Here is a 19,020-nt window from a genome sequence, read left to right as displayed (position 1 = left end):
GGTGCGATGGAGAGAGAGGCCCTCCAGCTCTCCTCCATTCGCTCGTCTCTCCCAATGAAAAGCTCAATCCATCAAAGCTTCCAGCTGCAGACCGCGACTCCGCGCTGCTTTCCTTTAAACTTCCATCTAATAACGCCGCCTCTCCCTGCCCGCCCTCTGTTTTCCACTTTCTGCATTGATTTGGTTCTGCAGCGAAAGCCGAGTCGCCGCCGCTCTGAGGGAGCGAAGCCGCAGATCGTTAAAGTCAAACTCCTCTGTTGTCGTCGGCGGGAGGAGAAGTTGAGGAGACTCGGTCAGGACGGGCAGACTGGCAGACTAATTACTCTCCCGGGAGGGAGACGAGGAAAAGACTTGATTAATGACCTCCGATCATAATTATCCCATCGCTGAATGAAAACATTTAACACCTTGTTAAGTTAATGCAGCTCACCTCCTGCATCACCTGCTGATTTATGAGACAACTGGAGCCAAAACGCCTCCTCAGTTCACCAGGAGCTCCAGTTTATCTGAACACACCACCCTGATGACGCTAACGCTGCTAATGCTGCTAACGCTAACTGTGCTAAAGGTGTTGAAGCTACAGCTGCTAACGCTGCTAACGCTGAAGGTGCTAAAGGTGCTGAAGCTACAGCTGCTAACGCTGCTAACGCTAACGGTGCTAAAGGTGTTGAAGCTACAGCTGCTAACGCTGCTAACGCTGCTAATGCTAAAGGTGCTGAAGCTAACGCTGCTAATGCTAAAGCTAGTGTTTCATAGTAAAACTCACATAATCAGGTTTTGTTTAAACCCCAGAATGTCAGAAAGTAATGAAAACCTGCTGCAGCTGCAGTTTATGACGTATTTTAGATGTTTATTCAGATAAACAGTGATTAATCAGCTAATCACTCAGCTGATTAATAATCAGCTGAGTGGTTGGAGTCTTTTGGTTTTTTACAAAAATATGAAGACAAGTTTGAATTTGTGCAAATATCCAAGGGAATTGATATGGAAGCTCTCTGTTAGTCCTAGCAGGTCTCTGTATTGCTGCCCTGGAGGTAAAAACTCAACAGTGTCCAGAATGTGTGGGATCTGCAGAGATGTTAGCTGACGTCCTGGATGTAATGAAGATCTGAAAAAGCCCTTCAGGTCCAACAGGTTTGGTTTAACTACTCCGTCCATCTGAACAGTAAAGTGACATCATGCTGCCACCGCCGTGCCTCAGGGCAGAAAACTGAAACTCTTTCATTGCTGCTTTCAGCTAAAAGAAAAAAGGCAACAACTTTCTGAGTGGAATTTGTCTGCAGACTTGCATGTTGGCTCCAGGAGGTGGAACCATTTTTAAAAACCTGCTAAAGAGCTGAAAGAAAAATAAACTTTTAAAAGATTTGTCTGTTGCCTTCCATTTCTGAGATGCTGCTGACCAGCGGATGCAGCAGGCTGGTGTGTTTCTTCTGCTACATTTGTACTTTAACTGAAATGAATAATATGCAGATAAAAAAGGAAAGTGCAGAGAAAGTGACTGGCTGCTCTCATAAGCTACTTGAGGGAAGATTTAGGAAATTACAAAGGCTAAAGATGTTAATGCCTCCATTATAGCGGCTGAAATGCCATTTTCCCTCCTGCATAAATCGCAGATATTTTTAACTTTAATTGCTTGGCGCCATCAGCAGAGGTATACATCTTGACAACTGCGAGCGCCGGCCTCCCGAGGGAAAAGAAAGGGAAAATTAAGAGACAGCAGAAGTATCGCTGCTGCAGCATGGCGCCACCCAAACCGCCGCCGCGTGCCATCGTCCAATCAGCAGCCGGTCTGCAGGAAGTGACCTTTGGTAAAGAGTCGGAGGTGACCGTCCGCCACAGCTCATCTTTTACAGGCGGGCCGACGCTCTGCGACACAAACGACGAAGCAGAGATAAAGATAAAATACCGCTGAGCTGATGGACGAGGAGCCGACCTCGCCGACCCGCCATAAAGCCACAGGAGGTCAGAGGTCAGAGCGGAGGGATTTATGGCGACCGCCAGCTTCAGGAACAATGTCTGCTAAGAGTTTACGCTCCTCACTGTTCAGCTGTCGTCCAAACAGAGGCGGCATCAGCCCCAGATATTGACTCTGACCTCTGACCCCTGAAGGAAAACCAACCCAACAATTTCTCTCCATGGAGCAATAAAAAGAAAATGGTTGGGATGATCCTGGTGATTTACAGCAGCAGGCCGGGCTTTTAGAGCCGGCTACAGTCTACAGCCGGTCAGGAGGCTACAGCCATTATTAGCTTTAAGCTAGTCATTAATGGACCACATGACTGAATTAATGTGATTCTTATCTGAGCAGCGCTGACTGAAAAATCAGATAATATAAAACCCTACAGCAAAAATTACAAACATTATTTATCATCAGTTTGGTTTGTGTTAAAGAATTTATCCTTGGAGATGCTAACGCTATAAAACTATGCCAACATGACATTTAGCAGAGGCTAATGCTAAAGCACTATCCTTATATGGTACTTAGGGGAAGCTAATGCTAAACCCAAAACCAACAAGGTATTTAGAGGACACTGACAGAAATGCACTATACCAACACAGTCACATTACCAACAGGGTATGTAGCAGAAGCTAATGCTACAGTGCTATTCAAAACAGTATTTAGCAGAAGCTAATGCTACAGTGCTATTCAAAACAGTATTTAGCAGAAGCTAATGCCTAAGCACTAAATTCAACAATGTTGACATGTTATTTTACACAAAGTCAACTTTTTAAATGTTTCAGTTTATTTTGCACTTCAGGAAGTGATTCTGTGGAAATGACCTTTCACTCAAGGTTTCGGTTTGATAGTTGTTCAGTTTTGCTAGCTCTGTTGCTAATGTTGCCTGATTGACCAGAGTAAGAATTCAGACTTCAGTAGATTTTAACCAGTAGAACTACAGCAGTGCATTCTGGGTACGGAATAAACGCCATTAGCTGCACCGCATCACGGGCGGGGAACGTGAGCGGAGGAAACGGAACTGGTCTGTAAATGGACTCCAAAATAAGAGCATGAATATAAACATTGAGAGCCAAAATGCAGATGTTGAAGTTTTATCAACTGAAAGTTTGAAAAACAGCCAAGAAAATTAAAATTGATCTGGAAATAGTTTAGCGGAAGCTAAATGCGCTAAATGTTTTCAAAGGTAGCAAAAATGCTAAATTAGCTCTGGAGTTAGCGCACTGCTGTAATTTGTAGCAGTATCCGGACGGGTCCGAGCCCGGCGGTTCTGCCGTCCGGCCCGGTAAAGGGTTCTGACAGCTGGACCCGGCTGAGAAGCAAAGAGGAGGTTCTGGTACCGTTGATACTGCTCCTGTCGATCGGGTTGGTGTCGGACGGCCAGAAGGCGTGTTCTCCCCGACCTGCAGGGCAAAGGTCAGAGGTCAGCACAAACAGAATCAGCAGAACTAACAGAACCTGGAGCAGAAACAGAACCAGCAGAGCCAGAACCAAAACCAGCAGAACCTGAGTGACCAGTTCTTTCCTGACCCGTCGGACCTTATGGACACCATTTGGACTTTTCAGAATCGCTGTTTGTGATTCTGGACGTTCTGATCGGGTCCAAAGTTTCAGTTTGTGGAAAAGCTGAAGATTTGTTCTGTTTTGATCTGCAGGTTTATTTTCTCACTGATTTCTACATTCTGATGGTTTTATTAACAGAAAGAACTGAATAATTCTCCATCGTTGAAACATGGATCCGGATCATCAGGAAGACTGGAGCTTCACGGTCAGTACTTTTATTTTAGCTTCATTAGTTCTGTGATCCGACTGCAGGCTGATCACCGAACCGCAGCGCAGAGTCTGTCAGGAAACCTGGTTCTGTCTGTCGTTTCCAGAACCAGAACTCTGGAATCGTTTCTGCATGAATTATTTACAAACGTCTGATCTGCCTTTCACATGAGCCTTTACTTTCACATGAGCCTTTAATTTCACATGAGCCTTTACTTTCACATGAGCCTTTACTTTCACATGAGCCTTTAATTTCACATGAGCCTTTAATTTCACATGAGCCTTTACTTTCACATGAGCGTTTACGCCGCTGCTATCTGCAGTTATTTAAAGGGGCGGCGCTCTTTAAAACCGTCATTCTCAGGCCGGTTTCGCTTTCAGCTCAGAAAGCTTTCAGCTGTTGAAGCGTTTTGTTTAAATGAGGATGAAATGGGCCAGAACCAGAACCAGAACCAGAACCTTTGAGCTGAACCAGGAAACGCCTGGTTTCCTGCAGTCAAAGTGTTGCTGAGGGATGAAAGGATCAAATAAATATTTAACAATAAAACATGCTTAGCGCCGTCCTTCTGCCATGTAAGACTGATGAAATGTCTGAAGGCTTTTTCTACCTTAATAAACACGTTTTTATTAAAAATCCATATAGATGCACCTGTATGGTAGGTTTTAAGGCTCATTTTAAAAAAAAAACATTAAATTATTACATTATTTCTGTTAAATATTGGATGTTTTTCTTCTGAACTCTTTAACTTTAACTCATCATGAATAAAGAGAAGTTTTGAGTGAAAGAAACAGTTTATATTGTAATTTGTGGAATTCAGAAAAATAAAATCTGAAAAATATGAATATAGGAAAAACTGAAATGGATTTAAAAACCTAAACAGATTTTATATAGTCCTGAATTACATACGTGTGGCTTATTGTTTAATTCCTATTTCACTGTAGGAATTTGAAGGGATTTTTCTGCAAGTAAATTTAACCTGATTGTAATTTTTTGAACAATAAGCAAAAATTGTTCTGAAATCTTTTGAGTTTCTGGAGCAAATATTTACTTTCGTGTTTTGATAAACTACAAACTACAAGAAGAGAAAATATCTTTTCTGTGATTTAGGCTGCGAGATAGTGAGAGAGAGCAACACTTTCAGCAGGTAACAGGAAGGCAGAGCTTCTGAACCTTTAGCCTGTAGGTGGTTTAAAACGTGCTGGATTTAGAAGTGTTGGTAGCTGAACACTTTTACCAACACGTAGTTTCTGTTAGCAGTTTAGTTTCTGTGAGAATACAGAAACTAAACGGTGAAAATCATAAAATCACTAATAAGAACAGAAAGAAACGGTAAAACTGAATATTTCATCTCAGTGTTAATAAACTTCGTCTCATGCTGTAATTTCAGGAAGAACCGATTGGTAATCTGAGCCAATATCGATATCCGATATTAATACTACTAATATGGCCGACAACTGATATTGTCTTAACATAATTTTTTGGAAACAAACTTCATCTGTTCATGTCATCCCAGGTTTACTTATCGGACCGATACCGATATGTTAAAGAAATCGGCTGATTCCGATGCTCATTCCGACATATCGTACATTCGTAGTCTGATCTTTCTAAGCTGATTTCGTCCAGATAGCGGCTGAACCGTTCTCCCTACACACCCACCATCGTTACTCTTCAGATTTAGCATCACAAACTTGGCAGCGAAGCGCTAAATGTTGCTAAAACAGCCAGACGGTTTCCTCTGCAGCTCTGCTGATGACGCTCTGCTGCTGGTTTCAGTCCAGCCAACAGCAGAATGAGATTCTGCTTCACACTGATACTGAAACTCATTACAGTTTAGATTCACAGGCTGCAAAACGGCGTTTTTATTCCCAGCCTTCATGTCAGAGTAGACACGTTTCTGAGCGCTCATTAGCACCAAGCTGTGTGTTTGTTGATGAATGAACTCAGTGAAGGGAACCTTAATTACATCTGAGTTCAACAGATAAACTTCAGTATGGTTTCAAAAACAGCTCACTGCCATTATCTCTTCTTCTCTGCTTTTTATTTGCCTCTCTGAAAGGATAAGTTATTGTGTTGCTTAATTAACGAGCGCTTTTTGCTTCAATTCACAGAAACAATGTTGTTTGGATAAATCAGAGAAACCAGAGGAGCTGCTTCTCTCCTCCCTTCAGTGTTTTTATTTTTGTGTGAATGGTTTCCTGTGATGATGCTGGCAGCTTTACTCCAAACGAAGGAACGTAAAAAATGCCCCTTTAATGTCAATTAGTCTGGTTTTTAGTCATCTCTGGAGTACAACCACATTAATACGCTAAATAAAAAGATTGTTTCTCACTCCCTGAAGTTAAATCAGACTAAACTTCTCTTGTTTTAGGTTAAACAAAATGACTAAAATTATTTCTACCAGAAGACGTACCATTTAATGATTAAAAAATGCTGTTGCTAAGTTTCCTGGAGTTTGCAAGTAGGAATAACTTCAGTGATTCTGACCAGAAGTAAGAAAACAAGTTTGGTCTGATGTAACATAAAATCTGTGATTGACATTAAAAGTTAACTTACTTTTTAAGACTTTTAAAGACTTTTCTAGAACCTTTATGAACTTTAAGACCTGTAGCTCCACAGAAATGTACAAACTTCATCCAGCCAACTGGAGATAAATTTGCACTTACCCACCATAGACCCCAAAAAAACTAGCTAACAGCTAGCTATCAAGGTTATGTTAGCAGTGAGTAGCAGTGACTTCAGCTGCCTTGAGTCACAGGATGAAGTGAAAATGTTTGAATGTGACTCAAACCTTTGCCTGAGAGAAATCTTCCACAAGAAAAAAAAAGTAGAATGTACACAATTAAATAGTCAAGACAAAATTTAAAATATGTGGTTAACAAATTAAAGGTCAATTTACTTTTTAAAATCAATTTAAGACATTTTAAGGCCTTGATTTTAGATGAATGGATTTAAGACCATTACGAATTAACTTTAAGATTTTTATCTCCTCATAAATGTACAAACTTCGTCCAGCCATCAGGCAATAAACTCAAAAAAGCTAGCTAGCCAGTTAGCAAGAAAAAAATACACAGAATATGTAACTTGAATAACTTATTTTAAAATAAATTTAAGACATTTTAAGTCTGTTTGCAGATGGGATGATCCGTACCTTGGTCGTTGGCCATCTTGTCTGGAAGCTCCACTGGAACAGCAGCAGAAACAAACGAATCAGAAACAGCAGAATCAAAAAGTCGACTGCAGCCTCTGGTTAAAACCCGACCTACCTTTAGCCGTCCTGAACTGCACCGGCTCCGACAGAGGTCCCACTCCTTTGGCGTTTTTGGCCTGAATCCTGAAGTAGTAAACGGTGTCGAGGTTCAGATCCACGACCTGGTGGGTCAGCCGGTCGCCGCTGATGGCCTCCATCACCCAGTCGTCGATGGGGATGTTCTTATCCAGGGTGTAGTACAGGATGTAGCCTGCGACACGTTAGCAGATTTAATAAGTTGTTTGGACACAGATGTAGAGAAAGTTTAATATGTGGAGACGCCTGTGTGTGCTGTACTGGATGTTCTGTGCAGCCTGCCGGGTTGTTTGGTTCGTCCTGCAGGACGCTCCGGGAGCAGAACAACTCGTTAAAATCAAACGGGACTGAACTGAAGCCAATTGTCCTCAGGAAGAGAGCAGGAACAATGGAGGGCAGCGTTTCACATGGAGACGCAAACTATTCAAGTCTTTACTCTTAGAGAGTTGTGTCCCAATATTTACTAACAGAGGCAGAAGAAATGAGGAGAAATAAAAAAATAAAAAATAAAAAAGCTCTGTTGGACCTGTGATCCGTCCGTTAGCTTCCATCGGCGGCTGCCAGCTGATGAGAACGGCACGAGGGCGTCCTTCCCGACTGATGACCGTCAGATCTTTGGGGGCGGAGCTTGGAGCTGCCAATCATACATGGAGACAGGTCAGCAAAAGTTAATGATTTCTTTTATACTTTTTACACAATCAGTTTACGTCTGATGATTGTTTTGCTGAGCTCACAGTGTGTTAATGTTTGACGCTGTGAAATATGTACTTTCAGTTTCACCTCCACATTCAGTTCTCATCAACATCTGGACCGTTTGTCTATTTTCACCCAGCGTTTCTCCCACTGCTGTAGGACTTACACTTCTCTGTCAAATTAAACTGATATTTTCGTCTATATGTGTGACATCTATGTCATAAAACACTGAAGACATAAATATGAAAACGTGCGACCAGGTTCTGGTCCCAGAATTTTTTCCGGTACCATTTCCAAACCGATTGAAACTTTCAGTGTAACGCTCAAAAATTAATTTTTTTAAGAACCGGAACCTCAGAAAATGCTGAGTCACTGGTTGCTATAGTAACTCCCTCCTTTTCTGTTCCAAGGAGGGAATCACCATAGCAACCAGTGAATCTTTCTCACTCTCTGGTTCTAACTTAGCGCAGCAGATTCTTCTTCTTCTATATGAATCCGTCTTAAACGCAGCTTTAAGCTCAACTTTGATTAGAGCGTTTCTTTATCTTTAAACGGCAACATGCTGCGAGGAATAATTATACAATTTAGTTTAATTTCTAATTAGCAAGTTTAATTTAATCCAAATTTTCAAAAAAAGATCTCTAAGGGAAATTAAATGTTGTAACTCATATCTTCAAAGAGTTGCTGTGGATGTTGATACTATGAACAGGAAGTACTTGCAGTAGCAGTCAGTCTCACATCAAATCTGAAGAGGCCTCTGACTGAAGACTGTTGTTAGCCTGACAGTTTCATGCTAACAATTAAATATCCAGGAAGCACATTCTGAAGAAACTATCAGTTGCTTTGCTTTGCTGCTGCTCTTTAGCGCCCCCTCTGGCCGTTTATCAGAGAGATGTTGGAGTAGGGGATATGATGAACTTCCTCCTTCTCTCCTCATCCATTCTCTTTGAAGAATTTGAATTAATTGAGTTACAACAACATTTATTTTCCCTGTGGGATTAAAAAATATTTTTGAATTTGAATGAAGATGCTCCCAGTTGTAAAAACAATACCTTGTTGCTATGGTTACACATCATAACAACTGTCTGAAAGCTAAAAAAAAAAAAATCAAGAGCAAAACTCCTTCCACCTGCATGGCATCCAAACTACCTTAAACTTTATTCCTTATAATTATGAATTTGGCCTTTTTGTTCATTCTGGTTGTGTTTTTGGGTCAAACTGAGGGGCAGCTGAGCAGAACTGAGGCGTTCAGGTGAAAACGGCTCTTTGAGTGATCCCGCCCCGCTGCGAGGTCCAGTTCAGGTGACGTGTGGCTTCCACGTAGCTTTTCATTCCAATAATTTGCAGCGTTTTAATGATTGTGAAGCTTTCATTAACTTCCCAGTCGGGCTGCTCCCGCAGTGAAAATGTCAAGCACTCCCTCTCCACCTCCTTTCGACCTCCTCGTCTCCATGGAAACCAGATGGCAGGGTTTATCGGACCTTTCCTAAGTACCGTCTTTATGAATTTCCTTCAGCGACAAAAAGCACCGCTTCGTTTTTTTGAAGTTTCCCGGCAGGACGCGGCTCAAAGCTGGCATAGCGGCGGTGTTTAATGAAACCGCTTGTTAAATCTGACACTCGGAGCTGCAGGAAATGACAAGTTCCAGCTGAGTCCATGAGTGATGGTGACAACCTGTACTTCTCCTAAACACAGCCGGGGACAGCACTGCTTCCAGGACTCGGATCAGAAATGATTAACAGCTTGTAATCAGCGCTAATAGCTGACCTGACAAATCATCCCTAATAATGCAAATAGTGATAATAACAAAGTTCTGGATAAATCAACACATGGGTAAGCGGATAAACACCATGGGAATGTGTGGGACACCCACACCGCGCCTTCAGGAGTTAAAGCGAAGCTTTTAGCAGGAATCCAGACGTTCGAATGTCTTCAGTTTCATCTTCAAGTCACTGATGAAAAGAGCGAAGCTTTTATCAGAGTAATACAAGGAATAAAGAGCTTTACAGAAAATCACTGCAGGGACTCTGCAAAGTAAAAGCTTTAAACCGAGTGGCTGAACACTTGATTCCATCTAAAATGGTTTCCTTTGAAACGTATATATTTGAGCGTAATAACTGCAGATGATGGGCTGCAGTGAACTGGAAGGAAAGTAAGAGATGTCGACTTAAACAGATTTAAATGAACTGAACCTGCTGCAGTAATAACATTTCAAACTTGATATCATTTATCACACTGGAGAAAAATATGATTAATTACAATATGATTACATTTTTACTCCCATAATTAAACTAATAATTAAACAAAATAAACTTTATTTAAAAATACTATTCTCCTGTTTGAAAGAGTAGACAAGATAACAGAGCAGAAATATCAATATGAATCTCTAATTCACTGCAACTAATTTATTCAACTATAACTGCTTTTCTTCCATCTGTTTGTCAATTTACTTTTAATAAAATAATAATAACCCTGAAGAGTTTTTGCGGCGCTAGCGGCTCGTATTGTTTCTACAGTAGGCAGACAGGAAGGAGGGTGAGGACATGCGGTAAAGGTCGTTGGGACCGGGAGTCGAACCTGCGACGTCCGCGACGAGGACTGAGGCCTCCAAACGTGGGGCGTGCTAACCCGCTGCGCCACCACAGCACGCCCCATAAAAAGTAATTCTAAAAGAATGCTTGATCAGAATACATTTTAAAGCAGGGGTGGGCACTCCTGGTCCTCGAGGGCCGGTGTCCTGCAACTCTTAGATGTCTCCCTGGTCCAACACACCTGAATCCAACAGCTGAATCTCCTCCTAAGTGCAGTCAAGTTCTCCAGAGTCCTGCTAACGACCTCATTATTTGACTCAGGTGTGTTGAAGTAGAGATGCATCTAAAAGTTGCAGGACACCGGCCCTCGAGGACCAGGAGTGCCCACCCCTGTTTTAAAGACTTTTGATTTTTAATCAAAATGAATTATCTCGATATTCTTCATATTCTAGCTCTTTGAGTTAAAAGTCATATTTTTGTGTCATTTTGCAGGACAGAGTTTAGAAACAGCCTTCAATCCACAAAAGTTGAATAAAAACACTTTTAGTAACATTTTTTTGCTCTTGTGCTGCCAGCAATACAAGCAAAACCATTTTAGATATTAAAGCTAAATAGCATCTGGTTCTTATGAATCTGCTGTAATTCTTCCTTCAGATGTTTTTCTGAAAATGACTCTTCTCTGTTTCTGCTTGACCTGCAGACCCTTTTCTGCAGCTCTTATCTCTGATGCGTGGCTCTCAACAGGTGTCTGTTGTCTATTTTTACCAGGGAAGCAGCGGTGCTACAAGCTGTGATAAAGGCACTCCTTCCTCTCTGTTGCTGTGAAACTGTTTTGTTGTGAGAGATTGTCTGTTTAAAGCCTCCTGAGTCGGCCGATCAGCGACAGACTGAGTGGACTCGCTCCATCTGCTGACTCTGAATGTCAATGTATTCCAGCGGGCCTCGGGGAGCCGCCGGGCTAATGCCGTTCACGCTTAATTGGGTGACAAATCCGGCAAACACGATTGTATACATCCTGAGAGGTGGAAGCGTGACATTTTGATTCCGGCCGGCAGTTGTTGCAGACGGTCGTCGTGTTGTTGCCGGGGAGAGCGAAGGAAGTTTATGATGATTCTTCACTGAACCAGAACGTGTTTTCAGTCCATTGTTAAACTCCTTGTTAAAAATAATTGCTATTCAGGAAGAAAATTCTGCAACTCATTGTTTTTCTTGCACCTGTTTTCCTGGAAGCTCCTGCGGATCATAATTTACCTCTAAACAGAAAACAGAGGAAAGAAAGCAGCTTCAAAGCAGGATTCCTGCAGGCTGTGCATGAAAGATGCATCTCTTCGTTCCGTTTAATGCCAGTAGATGAAAAAAGTTCATTTATTTCAGCTTGCACTTGTTTCAGATCATCAAACAAACGTTAGTATCAGGCAAACCCTCAAGAAAATCCCTTAAACAGAACTGTTTGCATGAAGTAGGCTAAAAGTTATCAAAAATAACACAAAAGCCTCAGTGTGACTCAAGATCTTCAATTCACTGAGAGTTTAGAAAGACTTTCAGAACCAAAATATCTTCATCATCCCAAAAACATCTTGGAAAATAATCTGTTAGCTTGTTGCTAACTGAATCCTAAATCAACTTTATTTTTGTAAATAAACTGTCTAAATTGGTCCTTAATGGTTCCATCAGTTTTCTTCTGTGCAATTTTTTGTGTAAATATATTAAATTCTGCAACATTTAACCTAAAACTGACTCAGTGCTGCCCCCTTTGGGTCAAATCCTGGTTACAGCAGATGAATTTTCGATGGCGTTTCTTAGATTTGCGTGTGAGTTATTTCATTGTGAACCTGGAGTCTCACTGAGCGATTAATAATTTAAATGTCGTCAATAAAATTCCTCAGTGACACAAAACGTTGCTAGATTTTTCACTCATCGCTTTTGTTTTCCAAAGAAAGTCTCCAGAGGGTCTGAAAATTTGCTAAGTTGTTAACAGTGCTTCACTCATCCTGACATCAGGCCCTCCGCTCATCCACCCGTTTGGCCACGCCCCCTGTGTGTCCTGACTCCGCCCACTTTGGTGGAATTATTAAAAATGTGTCTGGGGGTGGAGCTAAGGGTTGACAGGAGACTTTGGGTGCATTGCCTCCAGTTCTGTTCCGTCCGTTTTAATCCATCTCTGGTCCATTTGTCTAGAACGTTCGGCTCTGGCGTGAACGCTAATCGATCTCTAAAAATCAAACTCTGGTCCTCAGATCTCAGCCTGGGTTCGGCTGAACTGAACTCTGGTGCGGCTCAAATGCATATGTGAACGTCAAGCGGACCAGAGACTGCTCCAAAAGCAGGAAGTGGACTAGCGCACAGGGCATTCTGGGTAAATACAAAAAACGAACAAACCTGCTAGCCTAGCGCTAGCAGGAGAAATGGCTTCTGGTCTTTAGCCAAAGACTAAAGAGAAATCCTCCAACTGCTGAATCTCCATTTTAGTTTCCATTTGATGAAGAAGGAAGTTGCGTTCAGAGGTTTTTGTGTAGTTTCCTTCAGTGGTTCTTGGTGCAGCGCCCCCACAGGCCAGGAGGGGAACAGGTTGGTCAGAGGGTCTGGAGGTTTAGATCATAATCATTTTCTTGGATGGATTTATTCCCTGAATAAATGAAATCATCACTTTAAAACTAACTTTTGTGTTTACTTAGGTTCTGTTTGTTTTGATAATCTGTAACATTTAAATGTGACAAAATAACAAAATAAGAAATAAGTTGCTTTAAAACCTTTAATGTGAACTTTTTCAATAAAAGAATTAAAATATACCAACTTTTGGACAATAACTGAGATGTGAGAGTCGTACCTGCTTCATACGTCGTGGCGTGGGCCGTCATACTCCAGGTGCTGGACCTCCGACCTTTGGTTACCATGACGGCGAACTCATACATGGTGTTGGGTTTGAGTCCGGTGACGGTGTGGCTGAGAGCCGTGGTGTCTGCAGACTGAAAACACGGGTCGTTCAGAACCTTAACTCTGCTGAAAGTTTTAAAGAACCGAGTCTGAGGATCCAGAGGCTTCAGCCTTTAGAAACGTCAGCAGACGTTCAGAAAGTTTCCACCTGAGGATCTGATCGCCGGCGTTTCATCTTCATCGACGAGGCGCGAAGAAAATGCATCAATGACAAGATGTGAAGAAATGAAGAATATTGTTTTTATTATTTCCTCTGCTGCTTCCTGTGAAGGTGAACCAACTGCATCGATTTATTTTATTAGCTTCAGGTTTTATTCAACCTTTCTGAATATTGCAGTCAGGTCAGAGGTCAGAGGTCAAACGAAGCATGTTATATGAAAATGATTGGGTGAGTCGGGTTTCTGCAGTTATTAATAATCAGGTTTCATGGCAACTTTACCGAAAACAAACAAAAATGATTAAATGAGATTTAATGAAGAAATACAGAAAAAATGAAAAAACTAATTACCATCCAACCATCTGCTCATCCAACCGTCTATTCATCCATCCATCCAACCATCTATTCATCCATCCATCCGTTCATTCAACCATCTGTTTATCCAACGTCTAGTAATCCATCCAACCATCAGTTATCTATCCATTCAATAATTCATCCATTCATCCAACCAACCATCCAACTGGGCCGATGTACGATGGCGGAGCCGCCCGTTATTAACGACTGAAGTGTGTGTCCGGGTTGGTCATGTGATCTGTTTTGGTCATGTGATCTGTTTTGGTCATGTGATCTGTTTTTGGTGATGCAGGTGCCTGAAGCAAGTTTACCAGCGATATCAACATTAAATATAAAAATCGGCCCAAACTTTCATATTGTTGCCTGACTAATAATTAACCTGTAATTCTTTCTTCCTAATAACCAGATTCTGTTTCTTTCAATAAATCTGTGGTGAAAGTGCAGCTAACCAAACCAGGTTCTGGCTTCACTGGGTCAAGCCGGTCCAGTCATCGGCTCTGTCGTCATGCCAACACAAAGTGTTTAAAGTAAAGGTTCTGCATGTGGAGTCGCCCATTGTTCAGAGGAAACATTAATCAGCTAATCTCAAAGCACAAGCAGCGTGAGCAATCAATCGTCCTGGAAACCGGAGCGGCGTTGGAGTGACTCTGAAACAGCGTTAGCCAGAACTCACCTTGTACTTCCCGCTGGTCGAGACGCTGGACTTCCACTTGACGGAGTAGTACCGGACCTCCGACAACTTCTGGTTCTTGGTCATGGAGTTGTCGGCCCAGGAGACGCGGACCGAGTCCGAGGACAGCGCTACGGCCTGGACTCCTACTGGGGGGATCATGGGAGTGCTGGTGTCTGGCATGGGAGTTGGGAATTTATCAAAGAGGTGGAAAAGGTCGTCCTCTAACGGGTCAATGGGGTCTGATTTACAGCGCAAGCATGGGGTAAATTAACACAGTCATGATGGTTTACAGGCAGAAAGGAGGTGAAAGGATGAGGAGGATGACAGGAGGCAACAGAGGAGGAGATGATGAAGAGTTGAGGAGGAGGGGAGGAAAAAACCGGAGAGAAAACAGAGACAAAGAGTAAGAAGTGAGACAAAACCAGCCAATCTACAACAGGAGGAGGAGCCAGTGACCGCAGGACGGTAGAGATTAAACAGCAGAACATGGCTGCCAATTATTCCAACCTGTCTTTACGTTGGTGAAGGTTTTCCTGTGGATCAGTGGCTCCGGACGTTTACATGCTATCATGCTGCCATCAGCTGCTTCCCTCAACCAGCAGCCAGACTTTAAAACAGTTTCATCTGCAGCTCTTCAGGCTTTCAGAAGGAGTTTCAACTCATTTACACTCCAGAATTAAAGCAACTTCACTCAGATCTGTGACTCCTGGAGGCTTTTAAATTAAAAAAAGAAAGAAAAGCCTCCATCTTAACTTGTACCAGGCAAGTTAAGAAATGTTCATTTCCATAAACAACAACAGTTCTCATCATTCCCACAAGAACAAAGCTAATCATCCGAAACCATGACGGATCTGTTTATTCATTTATTCCCTCTTAAAGTCTTTACTGTTCCCTGAACTAAATCAACTCCCTGAAAACCTGAGACGCCTGGAAACATTGTTTGGTCTTGTTTTTTGTCTATAAATGTATAAATTATTATTTTATGAATGTTTTTAACCTGTCACCTGGAGCATAAATAAACCTGCCTTCTCAGAACAGTTTTATTAGCAGAAGGAATCTGAGAGCAAGTTGCTCAAATATGCAAATGTTTTCTGAAAACATGAGAAAAAGTGTCAGAATATAAGAAATACTTTTGGTAAATCTTCGGAAAGCCTGAAGAAGTATTGATCAAAGATTCGTTTATTTATTTTTAGTAAAATAAAGGTAGCAGAACATGAAGCATATTCAGTCCAGTGGTTTGGACCTGATGAAGGAGCGGCTGAGGAAACACCTGAAGGCAGCGAGGGGAGGACAGAAAACAAGCTGCTCCGCTCAACCAGCTCTGTGACCTTTGAACTACAGACAACAAAACCTGCTGCAAGCGCAAACATCTGCATTACAGCGTTCAGCGTTTTCCACTTCGCCACGACTCAAGGTTATTTTTAGTCTCCTGCATTTATTAAACAAAAAGGCCAGGAGGGAAGCTGAGCGTCAGAAATGCAGAATAAATCGTCTGCCAAACGTTTGGCACTTTGAGAGACTGAATGAAGGATGAAAACAGGGATAAAAACTCAATAGAAATAAAGGAAAAGAAGATTTTACAACAAGAAGACAGGAAATATTGGTTCTTTAGCATTAATATTAAAACAAATAAACACAGACAGACATTATTATGGTGAATATTTATATTAATAACCGTTTATTCTTCCACAGAGCTGGTGTGTTAAAAAATCACACAAAGTTCAAACCACAGATGGATGGATGGATGATGGATGGATGGATGATGGTTGGATGGATGATGGTTGGATGATGGATGGATGGATGATGGATGGATGATGGATGGATGGATGGATGATGGATGGATGATGGTTGGATGATGGATGGATGGATGGATGGGTGGATGATGGATGGATGGATGGATGGATGGGTGATGGATGGATGGATGATGGATGGATGGATGATGGATGGATGATGGTTGGATGTAGGATGGATGATGGATGGATGATGGTTGGATGATGGATGGATGATGGATGAATGATGGTTGGATGATGGATGGATGATGGTTGGATGATGGATGGATGGATGGATGATGGATGGATGGATGGATGATGGTTGGATGGATGATGGTTGGATGAATGATGGTTGGATGGATGATGGATGAATGATGGTTGGATGACGGATGGACGGATGGATGGATGATGGTTGGATGATGGATGGATGATGGATGGATGATGGTTGGATGATGGATGGATGGATGGATGGATGGATGGATGGATGGATGATGGTTGGATGGATGATGGTTGGATGAATGATGGTTGGATGACGGATGGATGATGGATGAATGATGGTTGGATGACGGATGGATGGATGGATGGATGATGGATGGATGGATGATGGTTGGATGATGGATGGATGATGGATGGATGATGGTTGGATGATGGATGGATGGATGATGGATGGATGATGGTTGGATGTAGGATGGATGATGGATGGATGATGGTTGGATGGATGATGGTTGGATGATGGATGGATGGATGGATGGATGGATGGATGGATGGATGGATGATGGATGGATGGATGGGTGATGGATGGATGGATGATGGATGGATGGATGATGGATGGATGATGGTTGGATGTAGGATGGATGATGGATGGATGATGGTTGGATGGATGATGGTTGGATGATGGTTGGATGGATGATGGTTGGATGATGGATGGATGATGGATGAATGATGGTTGGATGATGGATGGATGATGGATGGATGGATGGATGATGGATGGATGGATGATGGTTGGATGATGGATGGATGGATGATGGTTGGATGAATGATGGTTGGATGATGGATGGATGGATGATGGTTGGATGATGGATGGATGGATGGATGGGTGACGGATGGATGGATGGATGGATGATGGATGGATGATGGTTGGATGATGGATGGATGGATGATGGTTGGATGGATGGATGATGGTTGGATGATGGATGGATGGATGATGGATGGATGGATGGATGGATGGATGGGTGACGGATGGATGGATGGATGGATGGATGATGGTTGGATGGATGGATGGATGATGGATGGATGGATGATGGTTGGATGATGGATGGATGGATGGATGATGGATGGATGGATGGATGATGGATGGATGGATGGATGATGGTTGGATGAATGATGGTTGGATGATGGATGGATGGATGGATGGATGATGGTTGGATGGATGGATGGATGATGGTTGGATGATGGATGAGTGATGGATGGATGATGGTTGGATGGTCCAGGGCGACGAGCAGGAAGGTTATTAACGAGGAACCAGACGTTTTATAAAGCTGCCGTATAAAAGCTGTGTGTGTGTGTGTGTGTGCGTGTGTGTGTGTGTGTGTGTGTGTGTGTGTGTGTGTGTGTGTGTGTGTGTGTGTGTGTGTGTGTGTGTGTGTGTGTGTGTGTGTGTGTGTGTGTGTGTGTGTGTGTGTGTGTGTGTGTGTGTGTGATCAGTAACGGCTTTAGACTCTCCGCTCATCAACTGACCGACACGTTGAAATGAGAGAAAATAAGTAAGTACACCCCGGCTGCTGCTATAGGAGGAAAACTGCTATTAGTTATTATCACATGACTGAATGATCATGAAGAATGACCAGGATGTTCATCCATCCATCATCCATCCATCCATCCATCCATCCATCCATCCCTCCCATCATCAATCCATCCATCATCCATCCATCCATCATCCATCCATCATCATCCATCATCCATCCATCCATCCATCCAATCCATCCATCATCCATCCATCATCATCCATCCATCCATCGTCATTCCATCCATCCATCTGCCATCCATCATCCATCCATCATCCATCATCCATCCATCCATCCATCCATCCATCCATCCATCATCCATCCATCCATCCATCCATCCATCCATCCATCCATCCATCCATCCATCCATCCATCCATCCATCCATCCATCCATCCATCCATCCATCCATCCATCCATCCACCCATCCATCCCCCTACCTGTCAGTGATCTGGTCACTGCGCTCTCGTACAGAGGAACTCCCTCCCCGGCGTTGTTGAAGGCCTTCAGTGAGATGACGTAGTGAGAGCTCGGCTCTGAGGGAGAGACAGCATCAGAGTGAGTCTCCTTCAACAACATCAGAACTCCAAGATGGCCGCCGTCATCAGAGTGAGTCTCTTTCGACAACAGCAGCACTCCAAGATGGCCGCCGTCATCAGAGTGAGTCAACTTCAACAACATCAGCAATCCAAGATGGCCGCCGTCATCAGAGTGAGTCAACTTCAACAACATCAGCAATCCAAGATGGCCGCCGTCATCAGAGTGAGTCAACTTCAACAATATCAGCACTCCAAGATGGCTGCCATTGTGCGGTCCCATTCATATAAACAGAGGAGAGGTGAAAGGTCACGGCTGACATGAGCAGAATCAGTTAAATCCCTCTCATTCCCCAGCAGGGTTCTGGTCCTGACCCGGCCCGTCATTCCGCCATGTTCCCTCCGTGCCACCAAAGCGCTGCCCAGACGCCTCACCGCATGAATTAACACCAGGCATGAATTATGAATGCGGCGGCTGCTGCGCGCCACAGCAGCTGGATGTGAGTTTTTCATTACGCCTCCATTATGAGACCTGAGAGGGAAATTTCCAGCACCGCATAAAGACGGGTCCAATTTGTTT

The 19,020-nt window shown here is 42.8% G+C and overlaps 1 protein-coding gene across 1 annotated transcript in view; it reads right to left on the bottom strand.

Moving 5' to 3' along the window:
• dcc (DCC netrin 1 receptor) overlaps positions 1–19,020 on the bottom strand; it is a 172,424-nt gene that overhangs the window by 25,727 nt on the left and 127,677 nt on the right. The window contains exons 16-22 of the mRNA XM_023338673.1: positions 18,345–18,440; positions 14,354–14,592; positions 13,063–13,201; positions 7,538–7,645; positions 6,992–7,186; positions 6,877–6,909; positions 3,298–3,360 (exon numbers count right to left, since the gene is read on the bottom strand). Coding sequence (XP_023194441.1) covers positions 3,298–3,360; positions 6,877–6,909; positions 6,992–7,186; positions 7,538–7,645; positions 13,063–13,201; positions 14,354–14,592; positions 18,345–18,440 — 873 coding nt within the window. The remainder of the gene's footprint in view (positions 1–3,297; positions 3,361–6,876; positions 6,910–6,991; positions 7,187–7,537; positions 7,646–13,062; positions 13,202–14,353; positions 14,593–18,344; positions 18,441–19,020) is intronic.

This window comes from Xiphophorus maculatus, chromosome 8 (assembly GCF_002775205.1).
Source record: "Xiphophorus maculatus strain JP 163 A chromosome 8, X_maculatus-5.0-male, whole genome shotgun sequence".
NCBI classification, from domain to species: domain Eukaryota; kingdom Metazoa; phylum Chordata; class Actinopteri; order Cyprinodontiformes; family Poeciliidae; genus Xiphophorus; species Xiphophorus maculatus.
Note: the sequence above shows the minus strand (reverse complement) of the source record. Positions and strands in the feature narration are given on the sequence as shown.